This window comes from Equus asinus, chromosome 24 (genome assembly GCF_041296235.1).
Source record: "Equus asinus isolate D_3611 breed Donkey chromosome 24, EquAss-T2T_v2, whole genome shotgun sequence".
Classification (NCBI taxonomy): domain Eukaryota; kingdom Metazoa; phylum Chordata; class Mammalia; order Perissodactyla; family Equidae; genus Equus; species Equus asinus.
In genome coordinates this window covers 19138172-19157201 of record NC_091813.1, presented here as the reverse complement: position 1 = coordinate 19157201, position 19030 = coordinate 19138172, and the positions used below count along the sequence as shown (strand labels likewise).

The 19030-nt window shown below is 36.7% G+C and overlaps 1 protein-coding gene across 4 annotated transcripts in view; it reads left to right on the top strand.

The window, feature by feature from the left end:
• PHIP (pleckstrin homology domain interacting protein) overlaps positions 1–17748 on the top strand; it is a 127832-nt gene extending 110084 nt beyond the window's left edge. For 3 of the 4 annotated variants that reach the window (XM_044757540.2, XM_070496503.1, XM_070496502.1), the window contains 8 exons: positions 1035–1104; positions 1437–1487; positions 1751–1900; positions 10268–10420; positions 11179–11342; positions 11799–12058; positions 12814–13011; positions 16966–17748. In XM_044757540.2, coding sequence (XP_044613475.1) covers positions 1035–1104; positions 1437–1487; positions 1751–1900; positions 10268–10420; positions 11179–11342; positions 11799–12058; positions 12814–13011; positions 16966–17603 — 1684 coding nt within the window. In that variant the 3' untranslated portion in view covers positions 17604–17748. The remainder of the gene's footprint in view (positions 1–1034; positions 1105–1436; positions 1488–1750; positions 1901–10267; positions 10421–11178; positions 11343–11798; positions 12059–12813; positions 13012–16965) is intronic. The other variant, XM_044757541.2, reaches the window with a different exon arrangement.
• The last annotated feature ends 1282 nt before the right edge of the window (positions 17749–19030 follow it).

Genomic DNA, 19030 nt, shown 5'->3' with positions numbered 1-19030 from the left:
TGAAAGGATATCCATTCTAGGGATAAGGAGTGGCATGAGGTAGAACAGTGAAGAGTTGTTAGGGAACTTTGCAATTTAAATTGGGTCAAGTAGAAAGCACATGAGCAGAAGTAATAGGGATACAGTGCTGTAAACTCCAGTTTGGGCCACATCAAGGAGGGCCTTGAACACTGATCTAAGGAACTAGACTTGTAAAATACGAGCACTAGGAGTAAGGGGCTGTTGCAAGTATTTTAACATGAAGATACCATGATGCGTACTATGCCTTAAAAAATATTAATTTGACTGCAGGGTTTAATACCAATTGATAGGGAGGAGACAAAAAGCATAAACAGCAGATTGCCTGCTACAACTGACCAAGTGAGAAGAAATGAGAAAGAGGTAGATACCAAGAGCTTTTGAAGGTGGACTCAGAACTTGGCCAGTGATTGCGTTTATAATAAGGCAAGGAAAGGAATAGTGAAAAACTGTGCATGACTGTGAGAATGGTAATACTGTTAAAAAAATAGAAAAAGGAGGAAAAGTGAGGAGTGACAGTTGGGTTTAGACATGGGGATTTTCGATGATGGTAGTAATCTCAGGAGAAGAAGATTCAGACCAAATTATAGGAATTTGGAATTCATTTACACAGATAAACTGCAACTACATAAGGTTGTCAGGGCAAAAGGTAGAGTGTTGAGAGACGATGACTCAGGACAAAATTTTAGGGAATGCCTACATTTGACAATGAAGGGAAGAAGAAATCCGAAGGCTGGGGATATGTTAGATTTCCCTTCTGGTTTGAGAAATGAGAGAAGGCATCCCAGCAGCGACCTGAGCACAGACGGGGAGGTGAGGACTGGGTTTGGTGTAATGAAACAGGCCAGAGGTGAGGCTCCAGAGGGGCAAATGTGTGCACATGGGGATTTGGAAGCAACCAATCAGAAAGCCTTCAACTTCAAGTTTTATCTTAAAATGTGGTTTTAGTAACAGATTTAAAGGAAAAAACGTCTCGTGACTCTAATCTTGTATACTAACATTTCCGTGTTATTTAGGGATCAGACTTGTTATAACATAATTCCACTCTACAATTCAATGAAGAAGAAAGTTTTGTCTGACTCTGAGGTATTTAATATTTCATTATAATTACTACATTGGTCTTCTGTGTATGAAAAGAAATTTACACATAGTAGTTTTCAGATAAATGCCATTATAAAAATTATTCCTGTCTAATGCTGTGGTTAATTTTTTAAAAAATGGTTCAAAATTTTCTCGTTACAAAAAAATTTGTTGAACAGTGAGGGATGGGGGAGAATTTTAATGAGTTTGTAAAAGTGTTCCAGCTGTATATATTATGGGTTGTCCAAAGTGTAAAGGATATAATTGGTATATAAACAACTGTAGAGTATAATGAAATCTAGAATGTTTAATGAATCTGAGAAATTATTGCTTCAAAGGAAGAAGAGAAAGATGCTGATGTGCCAGGAACGTCTACCCGAAAAAGGAAGGTAATGTATTTTTTGTTTTAAAAGAAGTACTTAATATGAATTAAACGGTATTAAAGGCATTTTTTAACTCTTAGTTTTTTTAAAGACAGATTAAGTATTTCTTCCAGATTGGTTTCCATCACAGAATGCATGGTCTTCAGAACTAGGTGGATGATATTTTCCATTATTTGAATTACTGTATATTCCCTTATTATCTAAGACTGCGTTAAAAATACAAACTAAAAGTGTTATTATGTTAATATATTTGAACATTTTTATTTTAGGACCATCAGCCTAGAAGAAGATTACGTAACAGAGCTCAGTCTTATGATATTCAAGCATGGAAGAAACAATGTCAAGAATTATTAAATCTCATATTTCAGTGTGAAGATTCTGAGCCTTTCCGCCAGCCAGTAGATCTCCTTGAATATCCAGTAAGTATTTTTGAAAATATTTTCTTTACCTGTCAGTTTGCTGTATATCTTATCCATGGGAGTTTGCTGTTTAAGTTGTTATTTTTTATGATTATAGTTTATTTCTTCATTACTTTACACATGTTCTCATTATCTGTTTGATTATATAGAGCATCCAAGTTGAATGGTATGGTAAAATAGAAAGAACCCTGAACTAAGACTCCGAAGAATTGGGTTATGGTCCCAGCTCTGTCTCTTACAGTTGTACGGTATTGAGCAAGTCATTTAGTTTTCTCATCTGAGTATTTTTTACTGTTTATTTCTCCACACTAATTCCACGGATTTATTATGGTGATTATTTAGGAAACTAGAATAATAACCACCTACCTAACCTTCCTTACAGGGTTATAGCGATGGAATAAGAATACATTAAAATAGTTTTCAAATTGAAGCACTAATACAAATGTAAGGTGGCATTTTTATCTATATTTAGGTTTGATCTTTATGAAATTCATGGTAACAAGGTTGAGTAGACATGATCCAAGTATTTATTTTAGCATGCACTCTTAGCAATCTAAATTTAGCTTAAAATGACTCTCGCCCAGTACATAGTTGTATATCCTAGTGGTAAGTCATTCTAGTGCTTCTGTGTGGGATGCTGCCACAGCATGGCTTGATGAACGGTGCATAGGTCTGCAACCAGGGTCCAAACTGGCGAATCCCGGGCTGCCAAAGCAGAGCACGTGAACTTAACCCCTTGGCCATGGAGCCAGCCCCTAAAATTTTTTTATTCGTTTATTCAGTTATTAAATATTGTACAGTTCAGTAACCTTTATGTTTTCAAATGAAATATTTTATAAGAGATCTGTAGTATCATCTGACTTCATTATCTGGTTTTTCTGCATGTATTCTAACTTGCAGTGATGAAAATAGAGAAATTTCATCAATAGATTAATATCATAAAATGCCTTTTCTTGTCATTTAAAAATCAAGAAACATGGAATCTTAAATATAGAAGGTAAATCTTTAATTCCAGCAATGTGATAAACTGGGCTAATTCGAACCCTAACCTCCAAAAAACTCTTAGAAGAACTGAGCTCATGCTACATGCTCTGGTTTTCAATTCTCTGTCTTTTGGAACCTGTGGATTTCCCTTTGTTTCTTACACGCCCAACTGTGTATTTTTGAAAATAAGTTATAATTTACCCAGTGCCTGCAATTGTTTGTTATTCTGGGCTTTTCTCCAAAAAAGAAGAGAGAGTTTTTTTTTTTTTTATGACAGTAACATTTGATTGTAACATTATTTAGCATTCAGATGTACATTATAGTATATTTTGAATTCTGTGTAGATTACATCATGTTCACCACCCAAAAACCAGTTAGAGTCCATCGCCTCACATGTGAGCCTAATTACTCCTTTTTCCGTCCCCCCCTCCCCCTGTGGAAACCACCAATCCAATCTCCGTTGCCATGTGTTTGTTTGTTGTTCTTTTTATAAGAAGAGAGAGATTTTAGTGTCTAGATTCTAGAGGCACAAGTATTATCACCATGCAGAGACAGGTGAAGCCATGTGAGCCATGGTGAGGAAGGAGATTGGAACTGAGACGTCACCCTCAAATGAGAAGAGTAGAGTAATTCATTCCACAAGGAAGAATGTGTCTGTCTGGCACTCAGGTGTCAAGAGGAGAGAAGTCTCCCTAAGCTTGCACTATGTGGATTTAGAGTCCAGTTTTACACTACCCTTGTGGTGTAGAAATTCATCAGAAGGAGAGAAAAGCAAGCCAGTCCTTGTGATGAGGAACGAATGATAAAAATAAATCACAAACCATATGAGAGTGATCCATCGCGTATATGATGATAGAAACAGCAAATGGAAATATTAGCACTCTGTCCCCAAAAGCTTGAGGTAATAGATTATTCTGAAATATTATACGTCATCAAATCTAAAACACCATTCATTGTAAGATGACTGTTATTTTGTGTACAATCAAGAAAGGAAGAATATTGCCAATTAACTTTGTCATTTTGGTTTAAGAGAGAAATGGAGGGGTGAGACGCGTAAGGGAAAAAAAGACCTTATTTGAGGGGGGAAAGGAGTGAGGCAGGTATTTTTAAAAAGTTAAACTAAGTAGAACTTCTGATGAAGTATAAAATCATTGAAATTAAACTCTCTGCAAGAGAGATTAGGAGATATGGATAGGATGAGAAGGTCCAAAATGTATCTTACAGGCATTTCAGTGGGAGAGAGGCAATATTTGAGGAATTAATGGCTGAGCATTTTCTAAGGTTGATAAACATTTGACAAATGTATGACTCCTGAGCAGGGTATAGCAGTAAAAAATCTTTACCTGGAATAGTAGTGAAAAATCAGAACTCTAAGGAGGAAAAAAAAATGTTAAGCCAACTCTACAGAAAATGTGAAAGAGAATGGAGACTATGGTCCAACAGTCTCCTTTCACCGATGTTGAACTGAGGCTCAGGTGAAGCAGCTTTCCAAGACATATAGCTGTTTATTGACAAAGCAAGAACAAGAGCCCTTATCTCCTGTGTCTGGTGCACCAGAGCTATATGTAATATTCTTAGGGAATAAGCAGTATGTAGGAATGCAGTCTCTCTTAAGTATTCAAAATAAGGAGGATGATAGTGTTTAGAACCTTTCCATCCACCAGCTAAAAGTGTTAGCCAGCAAAAATAGCAGAAACAAGAAAAAATTTTAATTTGATCTCTTAGTTATTTTGGTACTCCTTGATGGAGGGTGAAGACTTATGGCTATTGACTGTTTTTTATTACTGTCACAGAGGAGAAGAGAAAACTGGATAATCTGCCTTTTATAATTTCAGAACTAACTATAAATTAACTTAGCGTTACTCTAGCAGAATATTTAAGGCAGATTATGCTCTTCATACTTCAGCTTTTTGTATGAAAATATTCATATTCTGAATTTAATCAGATATTCAAAGCAAGATTTTAAAAATTAAACTTTTTTGATGAGTGTTAGCATGGTAAATATTTTGCCACATTCATTTATTCAGCAGAGGTTTATTGAGTGGCTATCGTATACTGTACTGAATGATAGAAACCAGGAAAAATGAAGTATTCTCCATAAATAAATTTGACATTTAACCAAAGTTTTGCAAAACATTAAAATTTTGTATATCATTTTTCTAACATTTTCCCAAAATCTACAAAGTTTGTAAAGTCAGTATGTCATAATATTCAAGTAATTATAGATTCCATCCAAGTGCTTAGTTACCCTTAAGAGGGTAGAGAGATTGAACACTGTTCAGATGATATTCCCATTGCATAAAGCAATGTTGTAACTACTTTTTCTCCAGACCCCCCACCCTGCAGCTGTCTTAAGAGTCAGGGGTTCAGTCTTTGGAATATCTTTTTTTAATTGACAGTCTTCCACTAAGGATGAGTTTAATTTCTGTAAATAGCCAATTCATTTAGACGAGGTTTGATACATAAGGTAGACTGTAATACAATGTTTTTGCCAAAATCAAAATTACTAAAAGGTACTAAGTCTGATTTTATTGCATGGCTTTCTAAAGTCACTTAAAAGTGAGACATTTCAGGGCTGGCCCCATGGCCGAGTGGTTAAGTTCGCGCACTCCGCTGCAGGCGGTGCAGTGTTTCGTTGGTTCGAATCCTGGGCGCGGACATGGCACTGCTCATCAAACCACGCTGAGGCAGCATCCCATGCCACAACTAGAAGGACCCACAACGAAGAATAAACTATATACTGGGGGGTTTTGGGGAGAAAAAGGAAAAAAATAAAATCTTTAAAAAAAAAAAAGTGAGACATTTCAAAATATTTGGTCAAAGACAGTGTAATTGGACTTCTTCTTCTGGAAAGAAGGAGTAGACATACTTTCCCCTCTTCTTCCCAGTAAGTAGAGTTAAAAATTGTAGATGTTATGTATAAAACAAATATAAGAAAATTCTGAAAGGTGGAGAGAAGAAGGCAGACAGGTGATGACACAGTAGTGAGTTTCTTGGGTATGCTTTTTGCCTTATATATCCTAGTTTGGATAGTGAAGAAACTGGCAACCTAGAAATGCCAATGTGCACTGACCAGAAAAGCCTACTCTCTCTGGCCAAAGGACCGGGAAAGGGGCAGCCTAGTGACACAAAAAACTTATAAATGATAACTGCTCTCCTCCAGCCAAATAGCACAGAAACACTTGTCTCACTGCTTTACCGTCAGTAAAGGCCAGTGCAGAGCCATCTCCATACATCCCAAATATCAGCCTAGACTTCCACCCCCACCTGGCAGTATGAGGTACCCCTGCCCTGCCTCATTGGATGGTATCAGTGAAAGCCTAATGGGGAGTCAGGGCTTCACCATCAGTGATAACAAGGCCACCATCCATGCAGTAGCGAAGGTACTCCCTTGCCACCCTACATGGTATCAGTGGAAGCCTAGTAAGGATGCCTTCCCAGCAGGTTCAAGTTGCTGCTCCCCAGTTCTCAAATATCAGCACTGGAGGGCAGGTGAAACCTGGACTCCACCCCGACCTGGCAGTGACGAAGCAGTGCCCCCTCTTAGCTCACGCAGTGGTGTCAGGGGAAGCCTGCTAAAACATAAGATTTTTAAAAATCTGGTCTTATACCCAAAATGTCCAGGTTTCAATCAAAAGTTACTTATCGTACTAAGAAAGTTTCAAAAATAGAAGAACCAAATGGTAATAGTAGAACTAAAAAAAAATAACTGAAATAAGAAACTCCCTGTAAAGGACGGAGGTAAGAATCAGTGAACATTAAGATAGAAAAGAAGGGGAGGGGAGGTTTCTATACTTTACTGGAATTAGTAAAATGTTATTGACACCAGTATATTCTGGGTGATTATGTATGTATTATACCTGAGCAGCCACTTAAAAAACTATACAGGGGGCCAGCCCTGTCGCCTAGTGGTTAAGTTCGGCGCACTCCCCTGCAGCTTCCCATGCACAGACCTCACCACTCGTTGGCAGCTGTGCTGTGGCAGCAAGCCGCATACAAGATAAAAGAAGATTGGCAGGGCGAATCTTCTTCAGCAAAAAATAAAAAAAAAAAGTTACAGTCATAAACACTAAAGATAAAGCAAATGGAATTCTAAAATCTGTTCAAGTGACCCACAAGAAGATTGGAAAAAAGTAAAAACAGAGCAAACAGAAAACATCATAGTGTGTTTTCCAGCCACAATGGAATCAAACTAGAAATCAGTAACAGAAAAGTAATAGGATAATTTCCAAACACTTGATAACTAAATAGTGCACTTGTAAATATTCCAAGAATCAAAGAAGTCGTCTTTTTTTTTTTTTTTTAAAGATTGGCACCTGAGCTAACAAGTGTTGCCAATCTTCTCTCTTTTTTTTTCTCCCCAAATCCCCCAAGTACATAGTTGTATATTCTAGTTGTGGGTCCTTCTAGTTGCGGCATGTGGGACGCTGCCTCAACATGGCCTAATGAGCAGTGCCATGTCTGCGCCCTGGATCCGAACCCTGGGCCACCGAAGTAGAGTACGCAAACTTAATCACTCGGCCACGGGCCGGCCCCAAATCAAAGAAGTCTTATGGGAAATTAAAAAAACACTGAACTCAACAAAAATGAATACAATATATCAAAACTTATGGACTGCAACTAAAACAATGCAGGGAAATTTATAGCACTAAATAGTACATCAGAAGAGGAAGAGTCTCAAATCAGTAATCCCAGCTCTCTCCTCAAGAACCTGGAAAAAGCAGACCAAAATTAACCAAAGGTGAGCAGAAGAGAGGAAATAATAAAGAGCAGAAATCCATGAAACTGGAAACAGAAAAACAATAGAGAAAATCCATAAAACGAAAAGCTAGTTCTTTGAAAAGATCAGTAAGATCGACAAACCTCTGTTAAGATTTAGAAAGCTAAAAAGAGAAGAGAAAAATTGCAAGTATCAGGAATGCAATAGGGGATATCACTACAGACCCTGCAGATATCAAAAGGAATACTACAAACAACTCTACACATTGAAATTTGACGTTTTAGATGAAATGGCCAATTATCAAAGTACAAACTACCATGACTCCCCCAGTGTGAACTAGATCATTTGAATAGCCCTCTAACAAGTAAGGAAATTTAATTTGTAGTAAAAAGCTTTCAAAAAGGAAATCTCTAAGCCCAGAGGTCATCACTGGAGAATTCTACCAAATGTTTAATTAACACAATTTCTACATAATCTCTTCCACAAGACATTTCTCTACTCATTTTGTGAAGCCAGATATCAAAACCAGACAAAAACAGTACAAAAGAGGAAAATGCAGAAATTCTTAATAAAATACCAGCAAATAGAATTCAGCAGTATTTAAAAATTGTTTTCTACCATGACCAAGTAGGGTTTTTTATAGGAATGTAAGGCTGGTTCAGTATTCAAAAATTAATCAATGTAATTCATCATATTAAAGGAGAAAAATCACACGATCATATCAGTGCAGAAAAGCATTTGACAAAATTCAATAGCCTTTTGTTCTAAAAATGTACAGTTGGATATGGTAAAGCACGGTACAGTCACTGTGGCCACAGGAGGAAATGAATACAAGGCTTAGAAGGAAGAAGTTTATTAGAATGAGTCAACAAATGCCATGTAGGGCCACAGAAGAAACACTAGGATTTAGTCAGGTGGCAGAAGACAGGAGCAAGGGAAAGCTTAGGCCAGAGCCTTTATTGGGGTTTCCATGAGAAAGGCAGGACAGGGCAGGGTAAACAGTTTAGGATTGGCTACTTTGAATAATTCCAGTGGTTGCTGGGGCAGAGGAGTGCGCTCTTTTTGTCTGGTACCTGGCCCTGAGATGATTCCGGGCAAAGGAAATATTGGCTTGCTGTGTGAGTTAGATACGGAGGTGGTTGGTTTGCATATGAAAGACATGGTCCCAGTGCAGCCCTTTGGTATCTGAGAATTGGCTAACCCTGAGAAGGGCAGTCTCTTCTTAGGTCTTTAAGGCCTCCAAAATGCCAGAGCATCAGGAATACAGAAAATAGGGCCAGCCTGGTGGTGCAGCTGTCAAGTTCGCACATTCTGCTTTGGTAGCCCTGGGTTCACTGGTTCACATCTTGGGTGTGGACCTACGCACCGCTTGTCAAGCCATGCTGTGGCAGGTGTCCCACATACAAAGTGGAAGAGGATAGGCACAGATGTTAGCTCAGGGCTAATCTTCCTCAAAAAAAAGAATACAGAGAATAAAAAAATACAGTCAATGTAATTGTCCCTGTGATGAATAGATGCCAAATAGACAAATACATAATCTAAGAAAACAGAACACTATTAATGATAAAAACTCTTAAGGAAACTAAGAATAAAGGGGAACTTCCATAACTTGATAAAGAGCATCTATTAGAAACTCTACAACGGTTTCATGCTTAGTCATGAAAAACCGAATTCTTTCATGCTGGGGTTGGGAATGAGGCAAGGATGTTCATCCTTACCACTGGTCTTGACCATGGTACTGAAAATTCTGGCTAACGCTCTAAGGCTAGAAAAGGAAGTCAAAGGCATATGGATTGTTAAGGAAGAAATAAAACTGTCCCTATTTGTAGAGGGTAGTAATCCTGTTTGCTTTATGGTCAGACACATTTGATCATAATTTAAACTTGGTGGTGCAAAGGCAAGTTACATTTTGAAAAATCTAGTCACACACTCTGGGGCTCTGGAAAAGGTGTAGTAGTCTGTATCCCCATTAAAAGATACCATATTTGGATAATTTCATACTGGTCTGTTACTTTTTTCTGCTTGCACTTGTCTGCTTTTATTGCTTCTCATCTCTTGTCTTATTCTGTAGACAGTTGATAGGTGGTGACTTTGAGTGAGTCCACTTCTCTGTAGAGTGAAGTGCATAGGCTTTATGACAGCTGTTTACATTCATAATTCTCGATTACTGCAAAGTTCCCAATTGTAGTACTGAAGTTGAGGTTATTAGAACTCAGGCCTCCACACGTATGGTATGTTCACATATTTCCGTTGTTTTTATCTCCTTATCTCCTTTTTTTAAAGTTAGGATTATGTTTCAGCCTTTAGAGTTTATAGGTAGTATAAAGTTTTAGGTTTTTTACATCAAACTTAGATCTGTAGTTGTAGAGCTAATTTTTTTCAAACACAACTCCACCCTGTTTCCTCTTCCCCAAGGGAAGAAAGCATAACTTGTAGGTTCTTGAATGAGAAAAATCCTGTGTTGATGACAATAAAAGAGAGAGGGCATGAAAAAATAAAAATTATTAGAAAAAAGGGAGCCTAGATGAGGGAAAGAAGGAATGATTATTAATGGTTCTAGGACTTGTTCTCATTACAGAAACCGTGTGAATCCCTGTGCTGAGGGGAAATGCTTTATGGTAGTAATGATGATATTAATAATACCACCTGTTTTCCTCGTTTAGGACTACAGAGACATCATTGACACTCCAATGGATTTTGCTACTGTCAGAGAAACGTTAGAGGCCGGGAATTATGAGTCACCAATGGAGTTGTGTAAAGATGTCAGACTTATTTTTAGTAATTCCAAAGCATATACACCAAGCAAAAGATCAAGGGTATATAATTAAATTGTTTTATGTTACATTTAAATTAAATGAAATCAGTAGGAAAGTACGTTAAGTAACTAAATGTTGCTTTTATTTAAAATTTAGAGCAAAATTAACTTTCTGTTATGTTCTTAATGGTATCCTAGTGGAAAAAAGAATTCACATCTTTCTGCTTTGTTCCTTCTGTGAAATAGGACTGATATCACAAATGTTTAGGAATGGTTACTTTTCTTGAAAAAAAAAGTGATTGAATAGATAACACATATATATTGTCTGGGTATATATTAGGGCTATGTAGGCCTAACTTTTCCGGTTATTTTCCATGTTAATGGAAAGGAGCATTTTTGTGAATGATTTATAAAAATGAGTAAAACTATTAATATCACTTACCTCTCTTTGGCCAGACAAGACATCACAAAAGGGTGATACACGGGCATGAAATGAGAAGGAGTAGTTGCTAGTCTAGGTGGCAATGGAAAACAGGGTCAGGCCTTCAGGGATGTTTCAGTATGGTAGAGTTCACAGGAATTTTGTCCTTAGTAGGGCTTTTTAAGAATCTGAAAGCTTGGAAGATTTCTAATCTAAATTTAAAAATATTTTAATTGTAAAAATGCTTCAGTTTTACTCTGTATCAAAAGAGCTTGGGGGAAAAAGTAATATTTAAATTCTAAAAACTTTTTGCTGGAAAAATATTTGTATGTTAATATTTACTGAGTAGGCATTTTCCTTTGAGGAATGTTTGAATAGTCTTTTTTTTCTTACTGTAGATTTACAGTATGAGTTTGCGCCTGTCTGCTTTCTTCGAAGAACACATTAGTTCAGTTTTATCAGATTATAAATCTGCTCTTCGTTTTCATAAAAGAAATACAATAACCAAAAGGAGGAAGAAGAGAAACAGAAGCAGCTCTGTTTCCAGTAGTGCCGCATCAAGGTATTTGATTTCTTTAAATAGCATCAGCTGATCTGTAACTTTGTCATCTAAATGATAGAACTTGGTGTTTTTTAATACTTCCTTTACTATTCCCTATATTGCAGAATGATATATTTGACATGCAAGTTCCTATGATGTGGAGGATTTTTAATCTTTTAACTAAAGCTATACTAGTGTAAGTGCTTAAATTCAAACTGCTAAATCTGTACAGTAAAACAGCATTTTTAGGATAGTGGTGGCATCATGCTTTCTGTCATATAACTATAGCATTTATGACGATCCTTCACTAAATATTCACTTTTCAAAGGCTCACAACCATATGAAATCCACTACAAATCTCATATTTTAACATATTTCATAATAGTACAAATACTGAATTCAACAGTATTTTAAAACTGTGTTTTATTCACCCACATAGAGATGTAACAATGACTAATGACACTATTTTATTTACAGCCCTGAAAGGAAAAAAAGGATCTTAAAACCCCAGCTAAAGTCAGATATCTCTACCTCTCCATTCTCTCCACCTACACGATCAGTACCACCAAGACACAATGCTGCCCAGATCAATGGGAAAACAGAATCCAGTTCTGTAGTTCGAACCAGAAGCAACCGAGTGGTTGTAGATCCAGTTAGCACTGAGCAGCCGTCTACTTCTTCAGCAACCAAGACTTTTATTTCAAAAGCTAATACATCTGCAATGCCAGGGAAAACAAGTAAGAATCAGTTACAGTTTCTAATTGAAGTATAAATAATGACTTTTTTAACTTAAGCTTTTACTTTGCCAAATAAAACATACTGGATTTTAGAAAATTCCAGCAAACACTGGTGGTTTTGCCCTCTTTATTGTTTTTTGTTTGAACTTTTTATGTGTGAGGAAGATTGGTCCTAAGCTAACATCTGTTACCAGTCTAATTCTTTTTTTGCTTGAGGAAGATTGCTGCTGAGCTAATGTTAACCTGTGCCAATCTTCCTCTATTTTACGTGAGGTGCCACCACAGCGTGGCTTGACGAGTGGTGCTAGGTCTGCACCCAGGATCTGAACCTGTGAACCCTGGACCACTGAATGGAGCGTGTGAACTAAACCACTGTGCCACCAGGCTGGCTCCTGTTTTGTTTTAATTTTTAATAATAAGAAGAAAATTCGAGTCTAGGAGTGTCAGTGTAGACTAATGCTTAAAAACGGCAACTGATCCAAACTGCCTGAATTTAAATCCTAGTACCCAGACTTATTAACAGTTTGCCAAGACTTGCCTTCATGTTCCTGAAGTGACTGGACAGCTTCTAAAAGGTCTGAAACTATGAAGCGTTTATTTGAGTATGCTTTTTCCCTATTTGAAAGTAGATTTTGTAAGGAAGCTTTAAGCATCCCCCAGGTTTTGTCCTCTTGGCTAATTTTTAAAAGTAATCCCAACCTTCTTGCTTCTTTTTAGGTTAATTCTTAGCTTTTCATTTTGTGTGTGTGTTTTAGTTCTAGAGAATTCCGTGAAACATTCCAAAACCTTGAATACTCTTTCAAGTCCTGGTCAGTCCAGTTTTAGTCACGGCACTAGGAATAATTCTGCAAAAGAAAACATGGAAAAGGAAAAGCCAGTCAAACGTAAAATGAAATCCTCTGTACTCTCAAAGACATCTACTCTTTCAAAATCACCAGCTGTCGTTGAGCAAGGTAAGGGGTTATTTGTGTCTTCCAGGATGCGGGAGATCTTTCTTAAAACTGATGCTTTTGTTGGAGTTGGCCTTTAGATCGACTTTGCAGGCTGCTCATTTAAAAGTCACACGTTCCGTATTAGTTGATAGGTTCAGTGAGACACCCTTGGATTTACAGCTTTGTGCCCAAAGCACACTAGATTGTCATTAAACTTAAAAAGCCAAGAGAAGCTTGCTCTCTAGAAATAAAAATTTTAGAATCAAAGGCTTTTAATGATGTAAATTAGTTTCTAACCTCATTATTACAAAACGTAAAAAAGTGTATCCAAGAAGTTGTAAGTTAAATTGGATTTATTTAACCCAATGTAGCAGTTTTCGCTTTTCTAGAAAAAATTTTTTATTACATCACAAAATTCAACACCCTGACCTTTACTAAATAAAGATCGTCTACAGCCAGACCTCTATTCTAGTGTATGACATCTGACCCTTTACAGTTATGCCTCTCGGTTCTTTTGTCTGCTCATTTTCGTCGTAAAAGCTTTGTGTTTGAAAGGTGGAGACAGTAACTGATGGAGTACAGCCCGTGACATGTTAAAACACTTGGGACGTCTTGGCAGCAGGCAGCTTAAGAATAAGCATTTTTTGTCATGACTTCCAAAGTGTCTCTAAACCATTTCCTCTTCAGTGTTCTCCTCAGAAACCTCTCACAATTTAATTTTTCTACTGAAATGTCCTCATTGTGATTAATGGCTTTGGGATCTATCCACCTGCATAAGCTTAAAATCAGGGAATCATCCTCGCTTTCTCTTCAGCATCCAAATCTACGTGATAGCCTTTGGTTTCTATTGTTTCTGCCTCCTTAACATCTCTAAAATTCATTTGCTATTCTCCATTCTCACTTCCACGACCTTAATTCAGGCCGCCTTAATTTCTCACCTGACTGCTGTCCTGGTTTCCTAACTGCCTCGGTTCTCATCTCTTGCTTACCCAGTCCGTCTTCCACATTGCAGCCAAAGTGATCTTTCTGACCACTTCTAGCAGACGTGCACATGCGCACACATATGCACACAATTAAAATTCTTCCCTGCCTGCAAATCATACATGGAATCAGATTTTAATGTTTTTGTGTGTTATATAAGACTCTTCATTACTTGGCTGTTGCCTAACGTTCCAGCTTTCCTTTCTTTCTTTCTCCCTTTTATGTCCCAGCCATCCTAAACCATGTGGAAGTCCCTGAATATTGTTGTACTTTTCTTCCTTCTTTGGAATGATTTTTTCCTCCCAGTTTAATGTTTCCTGTTACCTTTCGTCTCACTTTGATATGTCATCTTCTCCAGGAAACCTTCTCCTGGGTTCTTTAGACAGAATCAAACACTTTTTTATGTTCCCAGGATACCCTGTTCATTGTCTTTGGAGGCACGTATAATGTTGATAGAATTATCATGTGTCTATCTGCGCTAGATTCTGAACTCTCATATTTAATTACTCATGTTTTAATCACCTCCACTTAGTATATCGCAGACAGTAAGTGTTTGAATACATAAGCAAGTGGCTTTGTATATGAGTCTTTTACATTTTTATATTTGCTTCCTTTCTGAACTGAATTCAGAGTTTTCAATAGTATATTGGCCTTGCTTCTGCCACTCCTAAATCCTAGAGAAACCAGATGTATATAGTGAGTTGGTTCTAGCATTATGTTGGGGGGAGGTCCAGTAGCCAATATGATTGAAATACAATCAGCTATTAAATAATGATGACTTATTATGTAAATATTGACACTTGAATTAACTATTAAGAATCAAGAGCAGTGCTATCCAGTAGAAATATAATATAAGCCACATATGTAATTTTAAATTTTCCTAGTAAGGTCTACTAGAAAACAGGTGAAATTATCAATTTTAATAATACATTCTATTTACCCCATTATATCCAAAATAGTGTCATTTTCAACATGTAACCAATATTTCAAAATGCACACTGCTTCAGTGTTCAAATTTAATTAGACATTCAGTTCCTCAGTTGCATAGCTACCTTTCACGTGCTCAGTAGCCACATGGTTATTAGCTGCCTTATTGAACAGCACAGGTTCAGATGAGTGGTTTTTCAACTTTTTTAGCCCCCAAATTCATTTTTAAGAGAGCTGCGTTAGTTCTTAACCATTTTCAGTTATATATTGCTCTGTAAAGTTGATGAAATCTGCAGTCCTTTCCCCAGAAAATGCATCTGGGCATATCCACACAAAACGTGGACCATTTCTAGGAGTTCATCAGGTCTTTTTATAAACTTTTACAGTGGGTATATGGACTGAATGTTTAGACTTTTGTCAGTGTCTTAATGTAAAACAAAGAGATACACAGAATCCTCAGACTAGTCAAGTGTAATTGTTCATTAGAAAATACTTAACTACTTCAAGCACCCACACTTGCATGCACGCATTTCTCCCCTGCTTCCCCCCATCATTGTGGAAAGCCACTAATGTCAAGAAAATCATTGTGCTGTGGGAGTCAGGAGCTGAGGGCTTTGCCTTCTCCCTCTGCCGCTGGCTCTTACCTTCTTACCTTCTGTGAGTCTCTTGATGGTTTTTTCTTGATATTTACGAAGTACAATTCAAAAGCATGACAAAAAAAGCCATTATGAAGAAGCATTCTCTTTGAAAGCAGTCTCCATATCTTTATGGATTTCCCGTAGAATATTGCCTTGCAGATCACCCCCCACAACCAGACAAAACTTCAGAATTTTGGATGAACAAAGCTAGTGGTAGTGCATGTATGTCATCTTTTTCCTTCATCAAAAAGGGTAATAGCATTTTTTTTTTTTAACCACAGAAAGGCAGTTCATCTTGATCTCCAGATCCTACAGATTTAGAATTTAATCTCTAGAATTTTCTTTTATTTCTTCATGAAGTATAATGGCCTTTATTGTGGAATTTGTTGCAGTGGGATTTTACTCATGGTACTGGTGGCGCACATAGTGGATTTGACTGACAGTGCAATCACTGTTGCTTATGATTGTCAATCAGTTGTTTGCCATTCATTTACGTAAGGAGATAGGACTGTTTCAAAAAGAGTCTGTGAAGAAAACTGCCAGTTAGTTTTTTTAATCCTCTTTAAACAATTGTAGAATATAATCTGTGACCAAGAGTAACTTACTTCTACTCTTGTGGATAGGATGGATGAAGAATGTCAGAGCCATGGTAATTTCTTCCGAGAATATAGCTACTGTAAGTCATTCCAGTAGATGCCTTCCTGAACCTCTTGCATAGTAGCGTTAGGAAAGGGGATCCTTTTTAGTTCTGAGGAATGTAAGGAAACATGTAAACCATAAACTCTTCTCTGATATTAGAGGGGTTATAAACATCACATCCAAAAGGGGATCAAATAAGAGTTAGAATCATGCCAGTCTTGATAGTTCCTTTTTCCTCCATCCCTGTTGGAAAAAGTGATTCGAGGAAAGTAAAGGGGGGATGATATGCTTATTACCAAGTTAAAAGTCCATGGATTTTATACTATTATTTTCTGTAATTGAGCTGCTTGAAAGTAGAAATACAGAAAACCCTGTGTTTAATGAGGTAAATAAAGTGTTTTGTGATTATTAAGCTCCGTCCAAGTAAACAGGGTCATTTGTGTAATGAAAACAATGCTCACGCATTAGAATGTGTAGTAAAGGCAGCAGGAGTCGGACATCTCAGCTCATCCCGGCTCTGTCATAATTCTAACTGAGACCAGTTCTTTATTTGCTCTGAATTTCGTTTGCCTCATGTGAGGTCATTAATGACTTTAATAAGGATCTTTCTCTGTGAGTTTTAAGTTGGAAATAGGTAAAATTAAGCTATTAGCCTTTTTTTGTCTTTTATTTTATTAAAAAAATAAGATTGTGTTATATATATATGTAAGTATAGCAATGCCTTATTAACTAGTTTCAGAGTCAAATAAAAAAGCACTTCCATACATTAAGTGTGCCGTGTTGCCTTTAGCAGATTGTAAGAACAATGCTCTTGTACCAGGAAGCATTCAAGTAAATGGCCATGGAGGGCAGCCATCGAAGCTTGTGAAGAGGGGACCTGGAAGGAAACCTAAGGTAGAAGTTAATACCAATAGTGGTGAAGTTATACACAAGAAAAGGGGTAGAAAGCCCAAAAAGCAACAGTATGCAAAGCCAGAAAATTCAGAGCAAAATAATGTGCATCCCATCAGAGATGAAGTAGTTCCTTCTTCAACATGCAATTTTCTTTCTGAAACTAATATTGTAAAGGAGGATTTGTTACAGAAAAAGAGTCGTGGAGGCAGAAAACCCAAAAGGAAGATGAAGACACAAAAAGTAGACTCAGATCTCATAGTTCCTACAAGTGTTAAAATGCTAAGGAGAAGTAACCGAAAAAAGACAGATGATCCTATGGATGAGGAAGAAGAGTTTGAGGAACTTAAAGGCTCTGAACCCCACATGAGAACTAGAAACCAAGGGCGAAGGACAGCTTTCTATAACGAGGATGACTCCGAAGAGGAGCAGAGGCAGCTGCTGTTCGAGGACACCTCTTTGACTTTTGGAACTTCTAGTAGAGGACGAGTCCGAAAGTTGACTGAAAAAGCAAAAGCTAATTTAATTGGTTGGTAACTTGTACCAAAATATTTTACTTCAAAATCCTAAAGCAGGTACAGTTAAGGAATCTGTAGAACCCAGGCTCTGCTTCCTTGCTGCTATGGTGGATTTGAGAATGTTATGATTTGATTTGCAAAAAAACCAACAAATTTCCAAGACACTTCACTTCTTTAAATGAATATATATATATATAAATATATACATATATATTTTAAATGTTTGCTATTTATTGCCCTTAGATAGGTTATGTATTTCAATATTCATTTCGTTCACTGTTCAAAACAAAAGACACTGAGGACCTATAATGAATTCCCAATTTATTTCTGGAAAAGACAATTCTGCTACACTCGTAAGGAGCATAATATTCCTAGTGATAGAGCATTTCATGTTAAAATGAATTATTTTTGACCAAGCCAGGTACATTTCTATGATACAAAAGTCGTGCCCCTAGGAAGACAGATGTCACCAGAGTGCTACTTACAGAGTAGCAGTAAGTTAAGAAATGTGTTTCCTCTAAAGATAAATATAAAATTCCCACCATTTGATACCCTAAAAAGTTTAATTTTAAATTATAGAATGTTCATCTACAAAGAATCTAGAGGAGGCTTTTTGCTGTATTCCATTTCTGCCAAACGTAAGAGAAAATGTACTGATGAAAAGGAAACATATCCACATTGGAAAACATTTGACTGTCTAATTTTTCAGACCTTGATTCTTCTATCAATCACTCAATCTCTGTTTATTGTGCCAAAGACTGAGAATCAGTGCAGTGGAAAGCCTGTTTTTGACTGTCAGGACAGCATACACTTTTCAATATTGGAAAGGCTATATATTATTCTAAAGTGCAAGTTATTAAAGAGTTATGCTGAGATGTATCTTTTTTTTGGTACTAATAGTAGAAAATAATGCACTGGTGGGTCCTTTGACAGAGATGTTTTAGAAAAAATGTTTAAGTGGTTAAAGGATTCAAGGAAAATACAGGAAAAAGGTATGGGATTTGATGTTTACTTGTTGATCTGGATTAATGTCATTTCTAAACTTTAGACATATCTAATAGGCTAAAATGACTTACAGAGAAATGTGTCTGTGTGTGTATGTGTATATATTGCTAAATGGGTATAATTAAATATATATACAAACACATACTTATATACTATTACCCAGGTATAAATTCTTTTTTCAGGATTTTTTAGATAGTGGTAGAATAAAAATAATTTTAAAATGTCATACTTTATAGTTTAATTTTAAGGGGAAGATTGGTTATTTTCAATTATTAAAGGTTAAAATAGGCCAAATCACTTTTTATGCAATCATGTTTTATACAGTGGTCTCATTGCACATTGTGTTTTTCTGCACTTTTTACGGTATCCTTATCACGCTGGTATGTCAATATACACCCTAAAGAAAAATTCCATTTAATGATTGTGCCTTGTATTCTATTA